Source organism: Podarcis filfolensis (genome assembly GCF_964270895.1).
Source record: "Podarcis filfolensis genome assembly, chromosome: 10".
Taxonomy (NCBI): Eukaryota; Metazoa; Chordata; class Lepidosauria; order Squamata; family Lacertidae; genus Podarcis; species Podarcis filfolensis.
The window spans coordinates 73,782,840-73,805,708 of record NC_139612.1 but is presented as its reverse complement, the minus strand read 5'-3'; the positions used below and the strand labels follow the sequence as shown (position 1 = coordinate 73,805,708).

General features: G+C 48.8%; 2 protein-coding genes across 2 annotated transcripts in view; both read left to right on the top strand.

The window, feature by feature from the left end:
* PPP6R2 (protein phosphatase 6 regulatory subunit 2) overlaps positions 1 to 22,869 on the top strand; it is a 1,004,265-nt gene that overhangs the window by 909,673 nt on the left and 71,723 nt on the right. The window lies entirely within an intron of this gene.
* On the top strand, positions 13,597 to 13,927 carry LOC310744046 (large ribosomal subunit protein eL37-like; the record flags this gene model as incomplete). The annotated part of the gene is made up of 1 exon (XM_083574791.1): positions 13,597 to 13,927. A coding segment is annotated over one exon (300 nt), but the record flags the coding sequence as incomplete, so codon positions are not given.

Genomic DNA, 22,869 nt, shown 5'->3' with positions numbered 1-22,869 from the left:
ATAAGGGTCAGACTGAGTCCAAGCCAAAGGCCAGGCGGAACAGCTCTGTCTTGCAGGACCTGCGGAAAGATGTCAAGTCCCGCAGGGCCCTGGTCTCTTGTGACAGAGCGTTCCACCAAGTCCGGGCCAGTGCTGAAAAGGCCCTGGCCCTAGTTGAGACCAATCTAACCTCCTTGAGGCTCAGGACCTCCAAAGTGTTGTTATTTGTGGACCTTAAGGTCCTCCGCGGGGCATACCAGGAGAGGCGGTCCCATAGATACGAGGGTCCTAGGCCACATAGGGCTTTCAAGGTCAAAACCAGCACCTTAAACCTGACCCTGTACTGCACCAGGAGCCAGTGCAGTTGGTAAAGCACTGGATGAATGTGATCCCATGGCGAGGACCCCATAAGGAGCCTCACCACGACATTCTGCACCCGCTGGAGTTTCTGGGTCAGCTTCAAGGGCAGCCCCGCATAGAGCGAGTTACAATAATCAAGCCTGGAGGTGACCGTTGCATGGATCACTGTGGCCAGATCAGAGCAAGAAAGGTAAGGGACCAGGCAAATGACCCATCTAAGCCAGCATCTTGTACTCGCAGGGGCCGAGCGATCGGCTGCGGGAAACCAGTAATCTGGATTCGAACTCAAGAGCAACTCTCCCCTCCTGTGGCTTCCAGAAACTGGGGTTCAGGCTGTGGCAGCTGAGTGTAGCCATTCTGGCTAGTAGTATTGATAGCCCACTCTTCCTCCTCCATGTTTCTGTCCTAATCTCCTTTTAAAGGCATCCTGGTTGGTGGCCTTCCCTGCCTCCTGTGGCGATGAGTTCCATAGTTTAACTATACCCTGGTGCATAGGCTTAAATGAGAGATCAGGGGTGAGCTCCCTCAGCGGCACGAGAGGGATAGAAAAAAATGGCCTTCCAGGCCACCGTGAAAGGCGGTGGGTGAAAATTAAAGGTGAAATATCAGAAAGAGCTTCTTAGCTTTAGCCGAACAGCTGGGGGAGGCTGTGGCAGAATCTGCCCTTGGGGGCTTTCAGGGTGATGGCATCTGTCTACAAGGATGCCCATTTCCAGGCAGGGTTTGGGTCACTGATCTCTAGGGCTGCTTCCACCTGCCTCTGCAACTTCCCCGCTGTCCAGAGGGTCTTGTTCAGCAGTGGAAGAAGTTGTGCAGGGAAGGCATCTGGATACCATACAGTTGCAGAGCTGGGACCCCACGGGTCATCTAGTCCAACCCCCTGCAATGCAGGAATCACAACGCTGAAGAACCCCTGACAGACGGTCACCCAGCCTATGTTTAAAAACCTCCAACGATGGATGACATCACCTTCCCAAAAAGTTCAAAGTCTTAAGGATCCCAGCACTGCATTGTAGACACAAGAGTATAGAATGGTGGAATTATAGAGTTGGAAGGGACCTCCAGCGGCCATCTAGCTCAACCCCCTGCAATGCAGGAACATAGCTGTCAGGGAATCAGGAGCAGGAGCACTGGGGAGAGAGGAATTGGAGAGTGAAGGGGAAGAATCCGAGGGCAGCGTAGGGGAGTATGACAGTGGCCCGAGAGATTCCATGAGCTTCTCCAGCGAATCAGAAGATTCCCAGAAGGGGGCGCCGATGGTCAGGGCAAGGGGGGTCCCAGGGGGGACGCACCAGAAACAAGGAGCCAGAGGGGAACCCCAAAGCAGCAGTGGAGGATCGGGACCAGTTTCCCCACCAGAGCATAGTGGGGGGGAAGAGTCACATGTGTCAGGGCCAGCGTCTATTCCGGAGGGGAGGGAGAGTGAGTCAGGGCTGACCACGCCTCCATCGGAGGGGAGGTCAGTTGCAGCTAGCCCACCCAAAGGGGGAAGCAGTGACAGCAGCAGTGAAACGGTTAGGAGGAAAACTGCTGGCTGGGCGCGCGCGCCAAGTTCAAATGTACAGGCGCGCGGGACAGCAGGAGACCCGGATGGGGAACCAGCTCCTAAAGCCCGCCGGAGGGAGGGAGAAGGCTCAGGGGAATCAGCGTCAGAAGAGGCTAGGAAGGGCGAGACCCCGGCGGGCAGGCGGGCCCAGAGGAGGAAGGAGCAGCGGAAAAGGTGGAGCAAGGCGAGGGTCTTAAATTGGTGTACAGGGGGAGGAGATTCAGAAGGGTCATCAGCGGTCTAAAGCTTGAGACGTGGGGCTGCGCGCTGCGGCTCTGGAAGTGAAACTGAACTTCAATAAAGACTTTTGTATTTAACAACAAAGCAGCGTTGGTCCTTTGTGAGCTGGGACCTAGGGCAGCTCTGACAGTAGCGTACAATGATTGGACCCACTTTGACATGGTGATTCTTTGCCTCATCTACAGGTGGGAAGAAGCCTTCAGCCAGAGACCAAAAGTCCCGGAGAGGAAAATCTCTTCCTGGGTGGGTCTTGACCTCCTGCCTTCCTTGGACTCGCCTTCATAGTGTGGGATGTAATCCACTGGGAGCAGTCAAGTACAACATTCCTTGTTTTCCTAGAGTGGAATTGCAGGGGAATGTTTGGTCCAGCCAGTGGAAAACTTCCTGTTTCCTCCTGGCTGGAGCATCCTTCCTTTTGCATGTGACTAGAGGTGGGCATAGCCTTACCTGTCCAGGTAACAAAAGGACAAGGCATATTGCCTCTCATTCCTCTTTTCCATCTTCCTTTCCCCATGTGGACTGCAGTGACTGCTAGCCTGCAGTCACTGGGATTATTCCCCCGTATGGGGTAGATCTGCATGTACATATTTGTAACTAAGTCTGCCTTCAGGGATTCAACTGTGAACTGATGTGAGTAAACTTCTTTTATTGACTTTGAATGAGATTGTGGCGTTTTTATTCTTTTAAGAGGGATTCAAGGGAGCTTACCAGGAACGTACAATTCAATCTGAGACAGGCTGAATTGTATAATAGTGAGAGGCTCACATGAGCCTGCAACCAACTATCTGCTGTGCATGTTAAAAGGGGAATGTAAACTGTGCTACGTAAAGGAACTCGCAAGTTAGGAAGGATATTAATAAACAATCTATCCTCTCCTGCCACCCTGAAGAGTCCCACATTCCTGAGGGGGCAGGAGGCGCCACAACTGGCTTGAACATCACTGCCTCCTGGGGCAGCCGGTTCCATCGTTTGCCTTGCACAAAGAAGGATTTTCTTTTGTCGGCCCTGAACCCTCCAGCCTCCAGCTTCCTTGGATGTCTGCAAGTTCCTGGGTTAGCAGAGAGGGAGAGAAATTGTCCTCCATCTACTTTTCCCTCCCAGTCAGGGCCAGGGACAGCCAGGGGCCATTCCTCTCAGGAAGCACTCCTTTCTGATTTCAGCACGCTGCCTGCTTTAACCAGCAAGAAGAATGCTGTGGAGTTAGGAAGCTGGCTGCCTTGCCAGCTTGTTTAGTGAGAACCTTCTCCCCATGTAGGGCCAGATTGAGGTTTGATGAGGCCCTCAGCTCCTGAAGGTAATTGTGCCCTTGGATATGTCGAGCTGTCCTTTGTCAACAGCAAATGGTTCTTGGTGTTGAATATATGCTATATGGTCATTGATGGACCTAATAGGTATCTCAAGCCATTACCAGGAATGTACAATTCAATCAGAGACAGACTGAATTGTATAATAGTCAGAGGCTCACACGAGCCTGCAACCAGCTATCTGCTGTGCATGTAAAAAGGGGAATATATGCTAAGTAACTAGTGCAAGTTAGGAAGGATATTAATGAACAATACATCCTCTCCTGCCTCCCTGAACATTCCCACACATAGGACGAAGGTGGGTGGACCTCTGCAGAGCCCTTTCCCTTCCCTGCTTGAGACAGAGCTCTGCTTGGCACATGGCTCCTTTCAGCTGGCACAAGCAGCTGTAAGCTGAGCAGCTGGTAGGAGAGAGTTATGCCTCAGCCCCTCACCTGCTGCACCTGCCTGGGTGCATCAGCCTCTCGACCGCACACAGCCAGAGGGCCGTCGGGGTCTCTGCTCCCGTAAAGAGCCAGGAATCCCCCTGCCTGTTTAAGCAACCGTCGAGAGAGAGCTGATTCCAAGTGACAGCGCAACAGTCCTGGCTCCTGCCTCCGTGGGATCGTGGTGCAGGGCTTACGAGAAAACAAAGAGCCCTCCCTCTGGGTGGAATGAAAACTCTATTGCTGGATGGCCCCTCCATGGGGGCGAGAGAGGGATCCTGGTTACTATTAGTTATGGTTAAGACAAGGAGAATAAGGAAGACTAGTCTAAATTTAAATTAAAATAAGGGAAGATTTGCTGAGTAATTGATAAGAATTTGGAATACAGAAAAGGGAGGCATGAGGAAGTCGGGGAAGAAAGGTATAAGAAACTAGGATATGAAATGGTACATGTTTTTTGTTTTGTTTATGTCTTTGTATGTTTATGTATGTTATGTTTATATGGAAAAAATTCTTGAATAAAAATTGTTAATAGAGGCTCAGAACTTACAGGGTTAAGAGTTCTGAGTGATGACGCCTCACATTCTGAGGGCGGGCATAGAACACGGAAAGGGAGTGGTTTCTCTGTGTTCTTTCAGTCTGCGTGTTTGCTCTATGGAGAAAGGAGCAACATGGGCGAACTCTCGCCTGGCAGGAGATTTATAGCTATTGTGTTTTGCTAAGGAATAAAGACTTTAAGATAAGGAGTCTGCTAAGTGTCAGCCTGAGTTATTGCCACCACACGACAGAACGTTTCAAGCTTCTACTTCCGCTGTGTTTTACGCTCTGCTGAGTCAAAGGTCTTTGGGAAGGGTCAGAGGAGGCGCAGAGAAGTGTGCCGGACCCCTGGACGTAATTGACTCATTCGAACAAAAATATTATAAAAAAAAAAAAGAGATCCTGGCACCAGGACCTCACGGCTGGCTGCCAAGAATTGACAACTGGGGCCAGTGCCAGATTTACGTACAAGCCAGGCATGTCCAAAGTCCGTTACGGGGGTCTTTTCCAGCCCGCCGGTCAGTTTAATCTGGGCCCTGTAGCAGTATATTTCCTGAGGTAAAATCCTAAAAAAAAAGGTCAACAACTTCAATCCCCAAAAAAGAAATAAGGTCAACAACTTTGGGCAGCCCTTTGGGCAGCCCTCATGGCCCTTCACTTCATCAAACCTGGCCCTCTTTGAAAAAAGTTTGGACACCACTGGATAAACTAAACAAGCTATAGCTTGGGGCCCCACTCTCTTGGGGCCCCCCAATAAAAATAAAGGGGAAAAACTGGATGTACATTTCCAAAATATCAGATAAAAAACAAATACAGTGGTACCTCGGGTTACAGATGCTTCAGGTTACACACTCCGCTAACTCAGAAATAGTACCTAGGGTTAAGAACTTTGCCTCAGGATGAGAACAGAAATTGTGCTCTGGCAGCGGCAGCAGGAGGCCCCATTAGCTAAAGTGGTGCTTCAGGTTAAGAACAGTTTCAGGTTAAGAACGGACCTCCAGAACGAATTAAGTTCTTAACCCGAGGTACCACTGTAAAATAAAACCTACATGCAGCAACAGTTTTTTGTGTTGCGTAGGCTCCCGTGATGCAAATCATGGGCCCCTCCTGCTAGCCTGCTCCCTAAAATATCACTGGTTAATTATGAAACAAATTGAATACGCAGGCAGATGTAGGCTCTTTCATTAGCAACACGTGACACAAAATTGTTTTTTTAAGTGTTTAAGACATTTTTTCTTGAATGCTGCTGAGGACCACGGCAAAATGTGAGCTGGACCACCCAGGGTTAATGGCTCGGCCATTCTGATGATTGGGAAAATTGGTTTAAACTCCAGTCCCCAAAAGACCCAGGAATTTAGGGGTTTGCTTAAATTCTTACTGAATCCAAATATTTAGGGGAGTCTTGCCGCACCCCCCAAGCTTATAACGCTATTATTGAGCCACACACCAGACCCCTGTCAAATAGGTGGCAGAGCCCGGGGGGCCAATGGCAGCCAATATGGTTCATCCATTCCATGTTGGAAATCACGTTGGAAATCCTTATCGATTTGTTTTTTTAAAAATTGAAGGTATAACCTTATTGCCTTTGAACACCGACATGATTAACATTCAGGAGGGATTTGAAAACACTCCTGCTCACTCAGGCATTTGATAGCTGAAAGATACTGTTCTTGGCAGCTTTGAACAGATTAGCTGCGAGAGCATGTGGCTGCTTTTTCACCTTTAAAGAAAGTGTTTTTGGGTGTCCTCCGACGCTTTGCAAGTTTTAAATTTTACTTTTAGAATCATAGAATTGTCGAGTTGGACGGGAGCCTTGGAGTCATCTAGCGCAGCCCCCCGACAATGCAGGAATCACAGCTAGAGAAGCAACTTGCACCCACAAGGTGGGGAGGGAGGAGAGCATGTGTGGTCACACTAATCCAAGCCCAGACGCCACCCAACTTCTCTGACTTTTCCAAGGTGGACTCTCATTCCTGGGAGGTTTTTAAGCAGAGGTTGGGCGGCCGTCTGTCCTGGATGCTTTCGCTGAGATTCCTGCATTGCAGGGGTTGGACTAGATGAACCTCGGGGTCCCTTCTGCAGTTCTATGATTCTTTGATTCTGAACCCAGAACATACCTGTCCTCTTGGCGTAGGCCACGCGTTTTGCATGGATCGTGGCGCACCTCCTTTGGAAGGAGCGGCAAAATGCAGACCCAGGTGACTGCTATGGAGACTGCTTTGGCCAAGACTAAAACGGGGAGTGGGGGGGGGGGGAGAAACTCCAACGCTGACACTATTGCACTCCCTTGCAGACAACCACCCTGCCTGGAGACAGAGAGTCAGGTTATGCATCCGTAGCCGTGACCAGAGGAGGAATGACCGCTGGGAGGAGTGCAGAGAGAAGAAATGCCTTGGGGCTTCTGCAGCAGAACAACCGGACGTCTCCATCTTCCCTTGCTGCAACAAAACATGTCTCTCTGATATCGGTCTCTGCAGCCACAGCAGGCGCTGCGAGCTCCCAACAGTTTGTTGTTGTTTAGTCGTTTAGTCGTGTCCACCTCTTTGTCACCCCCTGGACCAGAGCACGCCAGGCACTCCTGTCTTCCACTGCCTCCCTCATGCTGGTAGCTTCGAGAACACTGTCCCACCATCTCGTCCTCCGTCGTCCCCTTCTCCTTGTGCCCTCCATCTTTCCCAACATCAGGGTCTTTTCCAGGGAGTCTTCTTTTCTCATGAGGTGGCCAAAGTCTTGGAGCCTCAGCTTCACGATCTGTCCTTCCAGTGAGCACAGTTTGACTTCACCTCAAAGGCACACTCTTCCATTGTCTCCTGAGACAGACAGGTGCCAATAACAAAAACAGCCCCCTCCCTCTGGGTGCTATGGGTTTGGTTTCTGCCATCGTGCCGGGTCAACTCAGGGTTACGCTCAGAAGCCCTGAAAACTGGCCTCGAATTCAGCATGTGGAGTGTGGACTAAGGTTTAAAACTGAGGCTTTTAAAATTTCCGGACCTCTTCCCACTCTCTCCTCACCAGGGACCAGGCTGTTCCCCCAGGGCAGGACCAAGGAAAACACATGGGGGTGCCAGCAAGCATGAGGCAGCTCACAGCATCTCCTTACAACCTGGGCAGCTGTAAATGCAGCTTAGACATGTCTACGGGAGGAGAGGGCTGCTGGCGGCTACCAGCCACGATGGCTCCTCTCTGCCTCCATTAAATAAGTTGGAGTTCTTGTAATATACCAGAAAAAAAGCACACCAATGTAAGTTTCAATGGTGGGAGTGGTCCCTGCTCGCAAATCAATAGTCAGTTGTAACAAAAACTAATCCATTCAAAAGTATGTATTTTGACAAGGATTACAAACTCAAATAGAGATTACAAACTCAAACTCATAAGGATATGTATAGCACAATAATTCGTTACAGTATTAAAGATAAGAGTTTATGAGTAGAGATAAGTTCATGTTAGTCCAAAGTCAGATTTGACGTGAAGATCTTAGTTTCAATCATTGAGCAGAAGTCAGAAGGCAATTATGGATCAGAAACCAGGACAGGGCCCTGTTTCGATGTATTCACCTTCATCAGCTGGAAGTATCAAACATTACATGAAAATACATTAAAATTCTAAATTATCATAAATTATGAAACAATATTATACAACATTTGGTTCCTTTTAAGGGGTTGTGTAAGTTTGAAGAATTCATATAAATATATCCTGTTATTTTCTACATTTCTCAGAGATAACAACTGAAAATAATGAATATTAATAATAATTACATGTTGAATCGAATTAAAAGCTCTAAAGCAGCATATAAACATATGATTCCTCACCTAAGTGTGGGTAGATCAACCTGTATCTTGAGCTTTTCTGTGCATTTTCAATTTGGAAGAAAGCCTATTACCTTTTATATGCATTTAAAGGGGTAGATAGGGCGTTTCCGTGCGCTGCTCTGGTTCTTCAGAAGCGGCTTAGTCCTGCTGGCCACATGACCCAGAAGCTGTACTCCGGCTCCCTCGGCCAGTAAAGTGAGATGAGCACCGCAATCCCAGAGTCGGCCACGACTGGACCTAATGGTCAGGGGTCCCTTTACCTTTACCTTTAAAGGGGTAGATGAAACTCTCTGCCTCCAGCAATTCTTCTGAGCCCCAGTTGCTGGAAACCACCAAAGGGGAGAGCTGCTCTTGTGCTCAGATCTTGCTTTCAGGTTTCTCATTGGGGCATCTGGCCTCGGAGAAGAGGTTGCCGGACCAGATGGGCCCTGGCCTGATCCCTCAGACCATAGGTAGGCAACCTAAGGCCTGTGGTCTGGATGCAGCCCAATCACCTTCTCAATCTGACCTGCGGACGGTCCGGGAATCAGCGTGTTTTTACATGGGTAGAATGTGTGCTTTTATTTAAAATGCATCTCTGGGTTATTTGTGGGGCATAGGAATTCATTCTTTTTTCTTCTTCAAAATATAGCCCGGCCACCACAAGGTCTGAGGGACGGTGGACCAGCCCCCGGCTGAAAAAGGTTGCTGACCCCTGCCTCAGACTCCTGTTCTTCCGTCCTGGTTCCAGCATTTCTGAGGCATTGCAGGGCATATCCTTCCTCTGGGGGGGGGGTGCTTGGACGAGAGGGGGACCCTGCGCTGGACTGGGCTGGGGGGAGGAAGGGAGGGGAGGGAGGTTGAGGTTGAGGGCAGCCAACTTCACGCTGGACACTGGAGGGGGGCTGTTACGGGCAGCGGCTTGACCAGCCAATTCCTGGCTGCCTGTTCTGCTTGGCTGCAGCCATCCTTCCCGGTAAGGATTAGCAGGACAAGAGGTGCTAATCAGGAGTAGTGGCACCTGCTGACTGGGCTGACAGTCAGATGACCTCTGTTATGGGAAGCGGCCTGGCAGAGGGACGCCAGGGCAGGGCGCCAGGCAGAGAGCAAGACCTAAACTCCCAGAACTAGCCCCTGGGCAGCTCCACAAAACATTTACGTATAAGCTAAACAAGCTATAGCTTAGGGCCTCAATCTCTTGGGGCCCCCCAAAAAAATTAAAGGGAGAAAAACTGGATGTACATTTCCAAAATATAAGATGAAAAACTAATAAAATAAAGCCTACATCCAGCAACAGTGTTTTGTCTTGTGTAGGCTCCTCTGATGTAAGTCACAGGCCCCTGCCTGCTAGCCTGTTGCCTCAAATATCCCTGGTTTGCTCCTTTCTATATAGAGGGTGCCGACATTCTGCATGGACTGGTTGCACTGCAACATGTGCAAATGGCTTGAGATACCTATTAGGTCCATCAATGACCATATAGCATATATTCAACACCAAGAACCATTTGTTGTTGACAAAGGGCAGCTCGACACATCCAAGGGCACAATTACCTTCAGGAGCTGAGGGCCTCATCAAACCTCAATCTGGCCCTACATGGGGAGAAGGTTCTCACTAAACAAGCTGGCAAGGCAGCCAGCTTCCTAACTCCACAGCATTCTTCTTGCTGGTTAAAGCAGGCAGCGTGCTGAAATCAGAAAGGAGGCTGCTTGCTGAGAGGAACGGCCCCTGGCTGTCCCTGGCCCTGACTGGGAGGGAAAAGTAGATGGAGGACAATTTCTCTCCCTCTCTGCTAACCCAGGAACTTGCAGACATCCAAGGAAGCTGAAGGCTGGAGGGTTCAGGGCTGACAAAAGAAAATCCTTCTTTGTGCAATGCAAACGATGGAACCGGCTGCCCCAGGAGGCAGTGATGTTCAAGCCAGTTGTGGGGCCTCCTGCCTCCTCAGGAATGTGGGAATCTTCAGGGTGGCAGGAGAGGATAGATTGTTTATTAATATCCTTCCTAACTTGCGAGTTCCTTTACGTAGCACAGTTTACATTCCCCTTTTTACATGCACAGCAGATAGTTGGTTGCAGGCTCATGTGAGCCTCTCACTATTATACAATTCAGTCTGTCTCAGATTGAATTGTACGATCCTGGTAAGTTCCCTTGAATCCCTCTTAAAAGAATAAAGACGCCACAATCTCATTCAAAGTCAATAAAAGAAGTTTACTCACATCAGTTCACAGTTGGATCCCTGAAGGCAGACTTAGTTACAAATATGTACATGTGGATCTGCCCCATACGGGGGAATAATCCCAGTGACTGCAGACTAGCAGTCACTGCAGTCCACATGGGGAAAGGAAGATGGAAAAGAGGAATGAGAGGCAGCATGTCTTGTCCTTTTGTTACCTGGACAGGTAAAGTCATGTCCACCTCTAGTCACATGCAAAAGGAAGGATGCTCCAGCCAGGAGGAAACAGGAAGTTATAGAGATGATAGATAGATAGATAGATAGATAGATAGATAGATAGATAGATAGATAGATGATAGAGATTAGATAGATAGAGGATAGATAGATAGATAGATAGATAGATAGATAGATAGATAGATAGATGATAGATAGATAGATAGATAGATAGATAGATAGATAGATAGATAGATAGACAGACAGTCTTGTTCGTCTTTCTGGAAGATAGATAGATGATAGATAGATAGGTAGATGATAGATAGATAGATGATAGATAGATAGATAGATAGATAGATGATAGATAGATGATAGATAGATGATAGAGAGATAGAGAGGTAGATAGTCTTGTTCGTCTATCTGGACGTTGACTTGCTGCTCTCCTGGGTGGCCTGAGGTCTCCTGAGGACAGGGAGTGAGGGAGGTGAGGAGGGTCTGCACTGATGAGGCAGGCCCAGAAGATTGGTGGGCTTGGCCAGGGGAGCAGATCTGGAGGGGGGTTCATAGGCAGCCTCCCCCCCCCCGCACTCTCCCCCACACAAAGCCACAACCCAGCACATCCTGAACTGCAGGGCATGAGGCTCCTGTGTACGTGTTGGTACGCTCAAGGGATTATGGCCATCCTGTATCAAACCACCCCCTTTTGATAGTCCTTCCTTCATGGAGCAAAATAAAAGTGGGCCAGTGTAGATCCGATGTATGGTTGATTTTCTATGAATTTATAACAGAAACATTGCGTATGTCGTGTGTGAGTGTGTGTATGTTGAGTTTGTACAAACTACATGATTGGGGGGGGGTTCCTGCAACAGCACCCACAATCTGGGGCCCAAGTCAGTGCCCCTGAGTGACTGGCAGCAGCTTATGACCTGTTGCAGATGCCCTAAGTGTCTCCAATGCTTTGCTAGCTCTCCCCCCCCCACCACCACCACCTCTGGGACTGGCAGATTCCACCCACAAGCACCCCAGGGATTCAGAGGAGCCCTTTTCTGTGACTGGGCTGGCTGCCCTCAAATGCTCTGGGGCGAATGCTTCTCACAGCGCCTGGAGAGACCTTGACCTTGAGAGACAGAGCGCCGCCTCAGGCCAGGAGCCTCTTCTGAGCTGCAGCAGGCGATGGGTCCTGCAATGCAATTGATGGAGGTTTGGACAGCTGAGGACACGGCATCCCTGCCTGCTGACCGGTGCTCATGCCAAAGGCATGAAATGGCCAGGCTTGTTCCAGCTTGGGGCAGCTGCTGGCTCACAGGTATCGGCGAGGCAGCCACCTGCTCCCAATTCACAGAACTGTCTGCAGGTGGAGGCAGGGCCACTGGGAGGAGGGTTGATTGTCACCAGGGCTAAGGTGAGTTATCTAGTTATCTCCCGCTTGGACTGCTGCAATGCGCTCTACATGGGGCTACCTTTGAAGGTGACCCGGAAACTGCAATTAATTCAGAATGAGGCAGCTAGACTGGGGACTGGGAGCGGCCACCAAGACCATATAACACCAGTCCTGAAAGACCTCCATTGGCTCCTAGTATGTTTCCAAGCACAATTCAAAGTGTTGGTGCTGACCTTTAAAGCCCTAAATGGCCTCGGTCCAGTAGACCTGAAGGAGCATCTTCACCCCCATTGCTCTGCCCGGACACTGAGGTCCAGCTCCAAGGGCCTTCTGGCGGTTCCCTCCCTGAGAGAAGTGAAGTTACAGGGAACCAGGCAGAGGGCCTTCTTGGTGGTGGCACCCGCCCTGTGGAATGCCCTCCTATCAGATATCAAGGAAATAAGCAACTATCTGACTTTTAGAAGACGTCTGAAGGCAGCCCTGTTTAGGGAAGCTTTTAATGTTTGATGTTTTATTGTGTTTTTAATATTCTGTTGGGAGCCGCCCAGAGTGGCTGGGGAGGCCTGCCAGATGGGTGGGGTATAAGTAATAAATTATTATTATTATTATTATTATTATTATTAAAGGCAGGCCCAGAAAACAGGTGGGTGGGGAGAGCTCTAAGTCACTTCCCTAAGGACCATCGTTCCTCGGCGCTTGGCCCTTACCACTCAACCAGTTGGATCTGCCACAAATGCCACATGATACCTGCTCCACATTTGTAAGAACTGGCAGCACCTAAACTCTGGAACTCCCCGCCTATTGATATCAGGCAGGCACTTTCACTATACTCTTTCCAGCGCACGCTGAAAAAATTTCTGTTTAGACAGTGGAGTGGATTCCCTCGGAAGGTGGCGGACTCTCCTTCCTTGGAGGCTTTTAAGCAGAGGTCGAATGGCCATCTGTCATGAATGCTGTGGCCGAGACTCCTGAATTGTGGGGGGTTGGACTGGATGACCTTCAGGGTCCCCTCCAACTCTGCCGTTCTAGGATTCTGTGATAATTGCGTATGCATGTTTGCCCGAAGCCCAGCTACATTACATCGCTATTGCACAAGCTACCCCAAATGAGGGCATTACAGCACAGATCCTGCAACACACCTGAACTGCACCCTCCTATCCTCCGGTCCTGTTTTCCATTGTGGAGACATGGGCGACATAGGAAGGGTATGGGAAGGCAGAAAGTTGTTGGCATCTGTCTGTCTTGAGAGACGAGGGAGTGAGCCTTCAGGGATGAAGTCAAACCAGTGGAGAATCACAGTGCCTGCTGTGGCTGCAGAGACTGGAAACACGGAACTGCTGCCTCCTGCCTTGTTTTTGCTGCATTAGCAGTGCTGAAGTGGCCTCCCTGAGTCGCAAGCCTGGGCAGAGTGTCTGGAGGTCCTGGGCTACCCAGACAGCGAGACCACCCCTCTCTCGGCCTGACTGGTCCCAAGGAAAGCAGAGCAATCCGTTTGGCACCAGCTGGGCTGCAGGAGTTGCCAGAAGGAGGCATAAAAGGTGCCATCCAACTGTCTCTGGGACTCCATTCTGGATTTGTGTAGGGTCTACTCCTGAGCCTTTTCTTCGCCCAAAGATATCCCGCAAGCCCTCTTTCGTTGTGGCGGCTGAAGACAGACAACGAAAGAAACATCCTCCTTTGGAAAGCGTCGCAATAAGACGCACACTTTGTGCCTTCAATGTGGGTCCAAGGCCATTCATCTCCCGAAGTCTACCTGTGGAAAATGTGGATATCCTGCTAAGCGCAAGAGAAAGTATAACTGGAGTGCTGAGGCCAAGAGGCTCAATACCACCAGAACTGGCCGTATGAGGCGTCTGAAAAAGGTCTACCGTAGAGTCAGGAATGGATTCCATGAAGGAACAGCACCAAAGCCCAAGAGAGCTGCTATTGCAGCATCCAGCTCATCTTAAGGACTCAAATGTCTTTTTAAAATACAGTGGTACCTCGTGTTACATACACTTCAGGTTACAGACTCCACTAACTCGGAAATAGTGCTTCAGGTTAAGAACTTTGCTTCAGGATAAGAACAGAAATTGGGCTCTGGCAGCGCGGCAGCAGCAGAAGGCCCCGTTAGTTAAAGTGATGCTTCAGGCTAAGAATGGACTTCCGGAACGAATTAAGTACTTAACCCAAGGTACCACTGTAAATGGCCTGAAATTTTAAAAAATTCAAAAAGAAAGAAAGAAAAAAGATATCCCGCAAGGCAGTGGATAGGGAAGATGGGAAGAGGTGTGGTTTTTTCCATTGAATTTTCCTTGCACCTGCTTTCTATATGACCTAAAGTTGTGAGGTCACCAAGGGTGCAGCTGGAGTCTGAAGGCCAGCGAGTCCCCTGATGTTCCTTTCCCTTCTCTCTGCCCTGATTTGGGGCTTACGTCAGAGGGGCAGCTATGCCAGCCCCTCTGGTGGGGCTTGACTTAAACCAGTTTGCCCTTCCGCTGCAAACAGTTGTCAAGGCGGGTGACCATAAATAGCCGCTCGGTTCTCTCGGCAGCCTAACATGGTCAAGCGGCCTTAAGACCCCACCAGACGTGGCCGCCGCCTGGATGCCTGGAGTTCCTCGTCCCATTGAAGCTTCGCTCGTAGCCACTGAATGACTTCAACAGTCACAGAGAAGCCCGGCTGCGTCTCTGATCTGGCACGTGAAACTGGCATGCAGAATGTCCCATGACTGTCCTTTGCACCTCGGATGACGTCCTTCCCTCTCACGCTGCACATCATGTTTCCTGCACCTGATCCTGCTCTCTTTGTGCTGCTCAAGAGGAGACACAGGCCTGGATGCAGAGGCGAGGAATTCTTCCACCGCTCACACTTCTTCCCTTTTCTGGAAATACAATCTGCCCTGGCGTCTGGCCAAGACGTCATTCCAAGAATGTCTCCACGAGGCTCAGCCGCAAACCTGTGTGCGTTCCTACCAGAGGGTGCTTGGGGAATTCAAGATTTCATTCAAGAGTTCGTTTCATTTGGTAGCGTTCCACCAACCTCAAATGCCACCGGAAAACTCCCATGTATAAATCCATTTCTTTTCTGTTCCTTGACAGTAGACTGTTGCAGAAACTTAACATCCTGATTTCACCCCCCCTCCCCGTGTGGCAGCTGCCAAACCTTCAAGGAGCGAGAGACCCAGATGTTTTGTGCATAAACGTTCCACAAGTCTTTATGTTGTGTGGGCTGCATAAGCTCTGTTGGTGGAAAGCTTGCGAGGGATTTCACTGGGGATGGACAGGTCAAAACACTTCAGGGATCAAGGAATTATGAGAACGTGGGTGCTTTTTTATTTAAATGCTTATATGCTGCCTTTTACAAGGGCATCACAAGGCAGAGTAGAACAAGTGAAATACTGTTACACTCCATTCCAGTCTCCAAGCAGCGAGAGACTCTCTGGGGGTTCCAGGCTCTTACGAAGGTCAGCGGAGATGGTGGTGTCTTTAGTATATCTGGTTTTATTGACACATATATACAACCTGAGAAGAAGATAGAGGGGCCCACGGCATTAACACCCCAAAAGCTCTTCCTTCTCCATTATTCACAGCTTCGGATTCAGCACAGATCAAGCAAGTCTCTGTTTCTTCAGCTTCCAACTTGCTTCCAACTCCGTTCTCTCACACACTATTGTGTCTCTTGTGTAGCTAGATGAGGGCGTGGAGGAAAGGCCCATCCGTTAACCTGGAGGGCTCCCTCACTTCGCTGTAGCTCTTGCAACGGAACCCATTCTTTTGGTTCAGGTAGGTAGCCATGTTGGTCTGACGCGGTCGAAATAAGTAAATAAAAATTAAAAATTGTCCAGTAGCACCTTAGAGGCCACCTAAGTTTGTTCTGGATATAAGCTTTCATGTGCATACCCAGAACAAACATAGTTGGTCTTTAAGGTGCTACTGGACAACTTTTTAATCTTTTTCTTTATTTCCATTCTTTTGGGATGCTGATGAGGACACTTAAGAGGCCAGCAGAGGTCATTGTCTTGCAAAGAAACTTGCGTGACCAGTTCAGCGACTTGCTTGGTTAGATCCTAACCCGCACTGGGCACCAGACACACACACACACACACACACACACCCAAATTGGAAGGCCGTCAGGGCATCATCCAGACTCACCCCAAGCCTGCCATAACACAATAAATGATAATGACACAACAAACATTGCCCGGCTATGGGCCTTGAAGGCTGTTCCCTGCAAGGCCCTTTTCACCTAGCCTAGGGGGTGGGGCCCATACCATAGCTGTCAACTTTTCCCTTTTCTTGCGAGGAATCCTATTTGGAATAAGGGAATTTCCCCTAAAAAAAGGGGAAAGTTGACAGCCATGGCCCACATCCACCAGCTCCACTAAAGAGGTTCCTGGGGAGACTGGAGGGACAGTGCTATGCCTGACAACAAATCCTAATTATTGGATTCTTTTGCCCCATCTTTTTGTGCCTGCCAAACAGCCGTGTCATGATTATGATAATATTTTATTCTCTTGTAAATCATGCTGTTTTAAATGTGCATTTTATATTTGACTTCACTTAGCAAGGTTTTCTTTTGAAATGTGTAAGATTTTTTTTTTGTTAACTTGGTTTGTGTTTAATATGTATTTTGCAGTTGACCTCCTTTGTAATGCATTATTTTGAAATCTTTACTATTTTATTTTCCTGTTAATTACGTTGCTTTGACTGTACACTCTATATTTGACCTTCTTCAGAAATGTTTGATTCTGCATTGTTTTATTGATGTCTAATATGCTATAAATCTCTTTGAGGTTTTTCTTAAAAATATAAAGTGGTATAGAAATGAAAATACTAATATTAATAAATAAACAAATGCATAAAAGGTTAGAGTTAAGAATAAAGTAAGGGGAATGTTCAACCCGCATGAACTGGCCACAGTCTCTGATTCACAGGTATTTGTCCTTCTCACGGGCCGCCTCTGATGTCGCAGAGCCCAGGAAGTTGCAGCGCAAGACTGCCATAAAGCGAGATAACGCTCACTCGCTGGTTGCTGTCCACAGGCGCTTCCCTGGAGCTTCACCTGGTGAGCTCTCTGCCCTTTCATCTTTGCTCAGCTCACCTGGACAGCAAAGCTCCTGGACAGGGTCTGTGTCACATCCGCAGAGCATTTTGCGAGCCTCACATGCCGTGTTGCCTGGCAACACTGTTTGTCTGTTTTCAGGCATAGCCATGGAGACGACGTCCATCAACAGCTATTAGCCATGGCAGGTCCTTCCATCTTCAGAGGCAGTCAACCTTTGAGCACAGCCTTCTAGGAAGAGCGTCAGAAGAGGACAACTGCCTTCACAAGCCAAACTCAGGCCAAAGATCTATCTAGCCTAGCATCCCGTCAATGACGGCTTGCTGGGAGCAACTGTCTGGCTGCTAATCCAGAATGCTGGAGTAGATGGAATTCTGGCTTCTGTTCTGAGGCCATTGAACTTGGAGATCCCTGTGGCACCTGCCCAGCTGAAGAGCACAAAGCTCCAAGCACCTGCATCAGTCTTGCCATCAAATGGTTGGTAAGATACGGTCCTGGAAGTCGCCCTAATGTTCATCCATGGCACAGACATCCCAAGGTCTGTGGAACAGATGCCATTTCTGACTCCTGGGAACTCCGAGAGAGATTCCTCCCCATGCACCAAGACACCCTCAAAAGCTCTCCCTAACAGGGGACAGGGGGTGGGCAGGTGTGGGGGACTCCCTGGTCCTGAATGGGGCAACTGTGCCCCTGAAGGACCAGGTGCGCAGCCTGGGGGTCATTTTGGACTCACAGCTGTCCATGGAGGTGCAGGTCAGTTCTGTGTCCAGGGCAGCTGTCTGGTACACAGGATGAGACCCTCCCTGCCTGCAGATTGTCTCACCAGAGTGGTGCATGCTCTAGTTATCTTCCACTTGGACTACTGCCATGCGCTCTACGTGGGGCTACCTTTGAAGGTGACCTGGAAACTACAACTAATCCAGAATGCAGCAGCTAGACTGGTGACTGGGAGCGGCTGCCGAGACCACATAACACCGGTCTTGAAAGACCTGCATTGGCTCCCAGTACGTTTCCAAGCACAATTCAAAGTGTTGGTGCTGATCTTGAAAGCCCTAAAAGGCCTCAGCCCAGTATACCTGAAGGAGCGTCTCCACCCCCATCATTCTGCCCGGACACTGAGGTCCAGCTCCGAGGGCCTTCTGGCAGTTCCCTCGCTGCGAGAAATGAAGTTACAGGGAACCAGGCACAAGGCCTTCTCAGTGGTGGCACCCACCCTTTGAAACGCCCTCCCACCAGATGTCAAGGAAATAAACAACTATCTGACTTTTAGAAGACATCTGAAGGCAGCCCTGTTTAGGGAAGTTTTTAATGTTTGATGTTTTATTCTGTTTTTTATGATCTGTTGGAAGCTGCCCAGAGTGGCTGGGGAAACGCAGCCAGATGAGCGGGGCATAATACTTCTTCTTCTTCTTCTTCTTCTTCTTCTTCTTCTTCTTCTTCTTCTTCTTCTTCTTCTTCTTCATTTTACTTGTAGCTAGCAGGTGGTGGCCTTTCTAGTAACATATCGTGGGGCAAATCCCTCCAGCGGAAGTGGAGCAGAACTACAAAAGGAATCTGCTCCAACTCTGTCCAGGTCCATGGCAACCAACACCCTTATTCAGCCTTCCAAAAATATCACCCAGTTTTTGGGGAGGTTGCAATAAACTTGGTACATATTATAAAATATGGTAGGAATGTAAGTTGGCACAAGATTTTTTATTTTAATCAGGATGGAAATTATAAACGTTACTGAAGAAACTATTGTTTGTTGTCCAAAATTAATGTTACTAAATATTTTGATGATACCAGTGTAAGATATATGGACAAAATAATTGCTACTCAGCTGAAAACAGCCCAAAATCTGGCTCTGGATGCTTGGTGAACTCTCAAATAGAGCTGTAACGGAGAAAATTATGTATAATGTGAGATTTTGACAAGGACTAGAACTCCCAGACACTTTTAATATTATCTGGCATTCCTTTATTACATATACAATGGAACCATCATTTTCAAGTCAACCCTCACAAGTCTGGCAAATCTGGAACAATACGATAATCAGATAACATTGACATTCTTTAGTTGGTTATTTTAACCCACGTGCACCTGTACTCATTCTACATGCCTGTTTCATTGTTTGCATTTTCATCTTTTGATTTTCATCTGCTGTTATAACCGCTCTGTTTTCATATATGTTATAAAACGAAACCAAAAAGCTTTGCCCAAAAGAAAACATGAAACACACCTGAATTGTGCGAAGTGCAGAGGATGGTGAGCTAGGGTTATGAGGAAGCACACATGTTCCCCAGGTGAGCATCTTGCATGCCAGCATCCCTCACCTGTGGCAAGGGATGATGGGACGTTTGTGCAAGTCTCGGGTTTTCTTCTTTCGCATGGAGGACGTGTGTTGGCTTTCCTGCCTGGCCTCCAAGACGACAAGGGAGTCTTTGAAAAGTCTGACCAGAGTCAAAATGCAAGCCAGCAGCTCTAAAAGCTCTTTCGCAGCCGCCCACGAGACCGAGACCGGCCACTTAGTGTTTTATGGCCTCGGGAATGTGGAGGACATTCTGACTTTTGCCGGGAAATGACGAGGCTGCTTGAAGCAAAGCAGCAGGAAAGGGACAAGGAGAAGTCTGAGGACTTGAAGCTCAGGCCTATCTCTGCAAAGCTTCCCCTGGCAGAGCCCCAAGGACTGGTTTGGGACAACACTGGCTTCCTTCCCCACAAAAAACTTTCCATGCAAAGTTATATGTGTTCTATTTCTTGGTAACTCACCCCATCTTGGCCTAGGACCCACGTACCTACGGGACCACCTCTCCTGGTATGCCCCACGGAGGACCTTAAGGTCCACAAATGACAACACTTTGGAGGTCCCAAGTCGCAAGGTGGTTAGATTGGTCTCAACTAGGGCCAGGGCCTTTTCAGTACTGGCCCCAATGTGGTGGAACGCTCTGTCCCAAGAGACCAGGGCCCTGCAGGACTTGACATCTTTCCGCAGGGCCTGCAAGACAGAGCTGTTCCTCCTGGCCTTTGGTTTGGACTCAGTCTGACCCTTCTGTTTCCCTCCCCTTATGGTTTTGATTTATGGGCTACGATTAAACTGGGTTTGTTTCTTTCTTTCTTTCTCCCCCCCCCATTATGTTTTATTGTAATTTTATTGGTGTTAGCTGCCCTGAGCCTGGCTCTGGCCAGGGAGGGCGGGGTATAAATAAAATAGCATTATTATTATTATTATTATTATTATTATTATTATCTCAGATCGGCCTGACTTCCCACATAACAACTCTGATCGAAGGTGAAGAACGGATCTGCAAGGATTCCAAATTGGAACAACCCTGGTCACAGGATTCCAAGTGTGGTCTGACTAAGGCAGAATAGAGTGGTACTCTTATTTCCCTTGATCCGGACACTAGACTTCTGCTGATGCAGCCTAGAATAGCATTAGCCTTTTTTGCTGCTGCATCACACGGCTGGCTCATGTTAAGCTTGTGACCTGCTAAGACCCCAGGATCTTTTTCACATGTACTACTGGCAAGCCAGCTGTCCCCCATCCTATATTTGTGCATCCAGTTCTTCAGGACAAAGTGCAGAACCTTATCTTTGTCCCTATTGAAACACATTTTCTTAGCTTGGGCCCAGTTCTCCCATTCGTTAAGGTCATTGTGAATCATGATTCTGTCTTCTGCTGCTTTAGCTGCCCCTCCCGGTTTGGTGCCACCTGCAAATTTGATGAGCCCCCCCTCAATTCCTCCATCCGAAAGAGAGCCCTGAACTGCTGGCCTGGCACTGCTTACCTTGCAAAGGATGCCAGCTGACGTCTGCAGTCCTTTGCAGAGGCTGGATGTGGCCAGCTGCCGTCCTGAGAAGCCACACTGCGCTGCAGCTGCTCCAACCCCTGGCAGCCCTTCCAAAAATGCTTCATGTTGAGCATCCAAGTATCATGTGTCATGCAACCCTTTTGGCTCTGCAGTGAGGCCTAGCAGCCCAGCAGGGGCAGCCACAAGAATTCCACGCAGGAGGTAGGAGGTTGGCCCAGCACCTCAGCCAAGCTCCGTGGGGAGTGACTGAGTGCCAAGCGCAATTGCGGAACAGCAACATCCCATAAAGTGCATGAATCGGCAGCCGCTTTCCCCACCAATAACAGCAAAAAAGGGGGGGAGCCACAATGTGGAAATGCAGATACTGATTTCTGGACTTCTGCCTGTGGGTGACTCTTTCCAAACTCATCTCCTACAGGGAATCTGCCTGCTTTGCAGGAATGAGAGTCGAGAACACAACGTCCAAAATACAGACTCGTGATCCCGCTTGATTTCAACAGCAGGGCAGGATTATGCCGGGCTTTCCTGTTACTCGGTGAGTAGCGGGCATGTCATCCCTTCCGCTCTCCTGCAAAATGCTCAGCTGGGACACAGGACTACGGCCTGATGGGCAGCCAAGTAGAATGAAGGCATGTTGAGTCATTCTCCTTTCCCAAACGGGCACAGATCTGACGTCAGGAAGGGCAGCACTCAGAAACTGTCAGGAAATCCGTTTCGCCTCCCTGGACTCTCTGCTGATGAACCATGAGTTGCTGTTCTCCCCCAGAATAATTTCAAAGGGAGACTCCATTAGAGGTTTTTAGCAGAGGTTGGATTGTCATCTGCCAGGGATGCTTTAGCTATGATTCCCTCAAGGTCCCTTTCAACTCTACTTCTGTGATCCCAACAGGATAAATCTGAATTAGAACCAATAACAACATTAGACTCTTTTCACTTCAGCTCAGATTGAGACAATGGTTTTATGTCACCCTACGTGTGCTAACGAGATGTGGGTGGCACTGTGGTCTAAACCACAGAGCCTAGGACTTGCCGATCAGAAGGTCAGCGGTTCGAACCCCGTGACGGGATGAGCTCCCATTGCTCAGTCCCAGCTCCTGCCAACCTAGCAGTTTGATAGCACGTCAAAGTGCAAGTAGATAAATAGGTACCGCTCCGGCGGGAAGGAGACAGAAGAGCAATATCCAGCCACTTTTGATTGATGGGGTCTGTGTGGAGAGGGTAACAACGTTCAGATTTTTGGGCATTGAATTACAAGAGGATCTGTCCTGGAGTGTCAACACAAGGGGGCTTGTGAAGAAGGCGCAGCAGAGGCTGTACTTTTTGAGAATTCTAAGGAAAAACCATCTTCCGCAGAAACTGCTGCTTGCCTTCTATCACTGTGCCATTGAGAGCGTGCTCACTTATGGCTTATGTGTGTGGTACGGAAGCTGTACTACCCAGGACAGGATGGGGTTGTGCAGAGTTGTTAAGGCAGCAGAGAGCATTGTTGGCTGCCCACTCTCCACCTTAGAGCAGATTTATGCCACAAGGTGCCATAGGAAGGCACTGGACATAGTAAAAGATCCATCACATCCTGGTCACTGTCTCTTCGAGCTCCTGCCGTCGGGACGGAGATACAGGACGATGAAGACAAGAACGAGCTGTCTTAAGAACAGCTTCTTCTCCAGAGCGATCTCGGCCCTGAATGGGAAGCCTGGACTTTGAAAGTCATCTAATCTTCCTTGCTGTACTATACTGTATTGTTTTAATTAGTGTTTTTATGGAGCAGTCAAGTAATTTTGTTGTCCCTGAGAGGGGGCAATGACAATAAAGATATTATTATTATTATTATTAAATGGCGTTTCTGTGCGCTGCTCTGGTTCGCCAGAAGCGGCTTAGTCATGCTGGCCCAGAAGCTGTCTGCAGACAAACGTCGGCTCCCTCTGCCAATAAAGCAAGATGAGCACCGCAACCCCAAACACAAGAGCCCTCTCCCATCCCACAATTCCCAGCAACTGGTAATCAGAAGCACTGCTGCCTCTGTGGTCTTAACCCCTTTACATGCTAGCTTGCAAGAATATACACAATTAGATTTGGCTGCAAAGG